At 50.3% G+C, this 1,402-nt stretch overlaps 1 protein-coding gene across 1 annotated transcript; it reads left to right on the top strand.

Moving 5' to 3' along the window:
* Positions 1-6: 6 nt before the first annotated feature.
* LOC114615822 (protocadherin-3-like) lies at positions 7-1,397 on the top strand (the record flags this gene model as incomplete). The annotated part of the gene is made up of 1 exon (XM_028761432.1): positions 7-1,397. A coding segment is annotated over exon 1 (1,218 nt), but the record flags the coding sequence as incomplete, so codon positions are not given.
* Positions 1,398-1,402: the final 5 nt, after the last annotated feature.

The raw sequence follows: 1,402 nt of genomic DNA on the forward strand, positions 1-1,402 counted from the left end.
ATGCAGAGACCGAGAATTTGTTCTTGAAGGAAAAACTAGACCGTGAGGTGCTGTGCGGGGCGACAGAACCCTGTATACTGCATTTCCAGATCATACTGGAAAACCCTGTGCAGTTCTTCCAAACTGAACTGCAACTCACTGATGTAAATGACCATTCTCCAGAGTTCCCTGACAGGGAGATGCTTCTAAAAATCCCTGAGAATGCCCAGCCAGGGACTATGTTTCCTCTGAAGGCAGCTCAGGACCCTGACATAGGGAGCAATGCTGTTCAGAACTATACAGTCAGTCCAAACCTCCATTTCCACGTCGTTACTCACAGTCGCTCAGATGGCAGGAAGTACCCAGAGCTGGTGCTGGACAGAGCCCTGGACAGGGAGGAGCAGCCTGAGCTCACTTTAACCCTCACAGCTCTGGATGGAGGTGCTCCACCCAAGTCTGGGACTACCACGGTTCGAATTGAAGTTGTGGACATCAATGATAATGCCCCTCAGTTTATACAATCACTCTATGAGGTGCAGATTCTTGAAAATAGCCCCCTTGATGCCTTAGTTGTCACAGTGTCTGCCAGGGATTTAGATGCTGGGATATATGGCAATGTAGCCTATTCTCTGTTTCAAGGTGATGGAGTGTCTCAACCATTTGTAATAGACAAAGTCACAGGAGAAATCCGTCTGAGCAAACAGCTGGATTTCGAGGGAATTAGCCATTATAACATAGAAATCACAGCCATCGATGGAGGAGACCTTTTAGGGAAATGCACTGTGGCTGTACAGGTGTTGGATGTGAATGACAATGCTCCAGAGTTGACGATCAGGAAGCTCACAGTCCCTGTCCCAGAAAATTCTGCAGAGACTGTAGTTGCTGTTTTTAGTGTTTCTGATTCTGATTCTGGGGACAATGGAAGGATGGTGTGTTCTATCCAGAACAATATCCCATTTCTCCTGAAACCCACATTTGAGAATTATTACACTTTAGTGACAGAAGGGCCACTTGATAGAGAGAGCAGAGCTGAGTACAACATCACCATCACGGTCACCGACCTGGGCACACCCAGGCTCACAACCCAGCACACCATAACAGTACAGGTGTCCGACATCAACGACAATGCCCCCGCCTTCACTCAAACTTCCTACACCATGTTCGTCCACGAGAACAACAGCCCCGCCCTGCACATAGGCACCATCAGTGCCACAGACTCAGACTCAGGCTCCAATGCCCACATCACCTACTCGCTCCTGCCTTCCCAAGACCCGCAGCTGGCCCTCGACTCGCTCATCTCCATCAACGCAGACAACGGGCAGCTGTTTGCGCTCAGGGCACTGGACTATGAGACCCTGAAGGCTTTCGAGTTCCTTGTGGGCGCCACGGACCGAGGCTCGCCTGCACTCAGCAGCCAGGCTCT

The sequence above is a fragment of the Grammomys surdaster genome, unplaced genomic scaffold (assembly GCF_004785775.1).
Source record: "Grammomys surdaster isolate TR1022 unplaced genomic scaffold, NIH_TR_1.0 158482, whole genome shotgun sequence".
NCBI classification, from domain to species: domain Eukaryota; kingdom Metazoa; phylum Chordata; class Mammalia; order Rodentia; family Muridae; genus Grammomys; species Grammomys surdaster.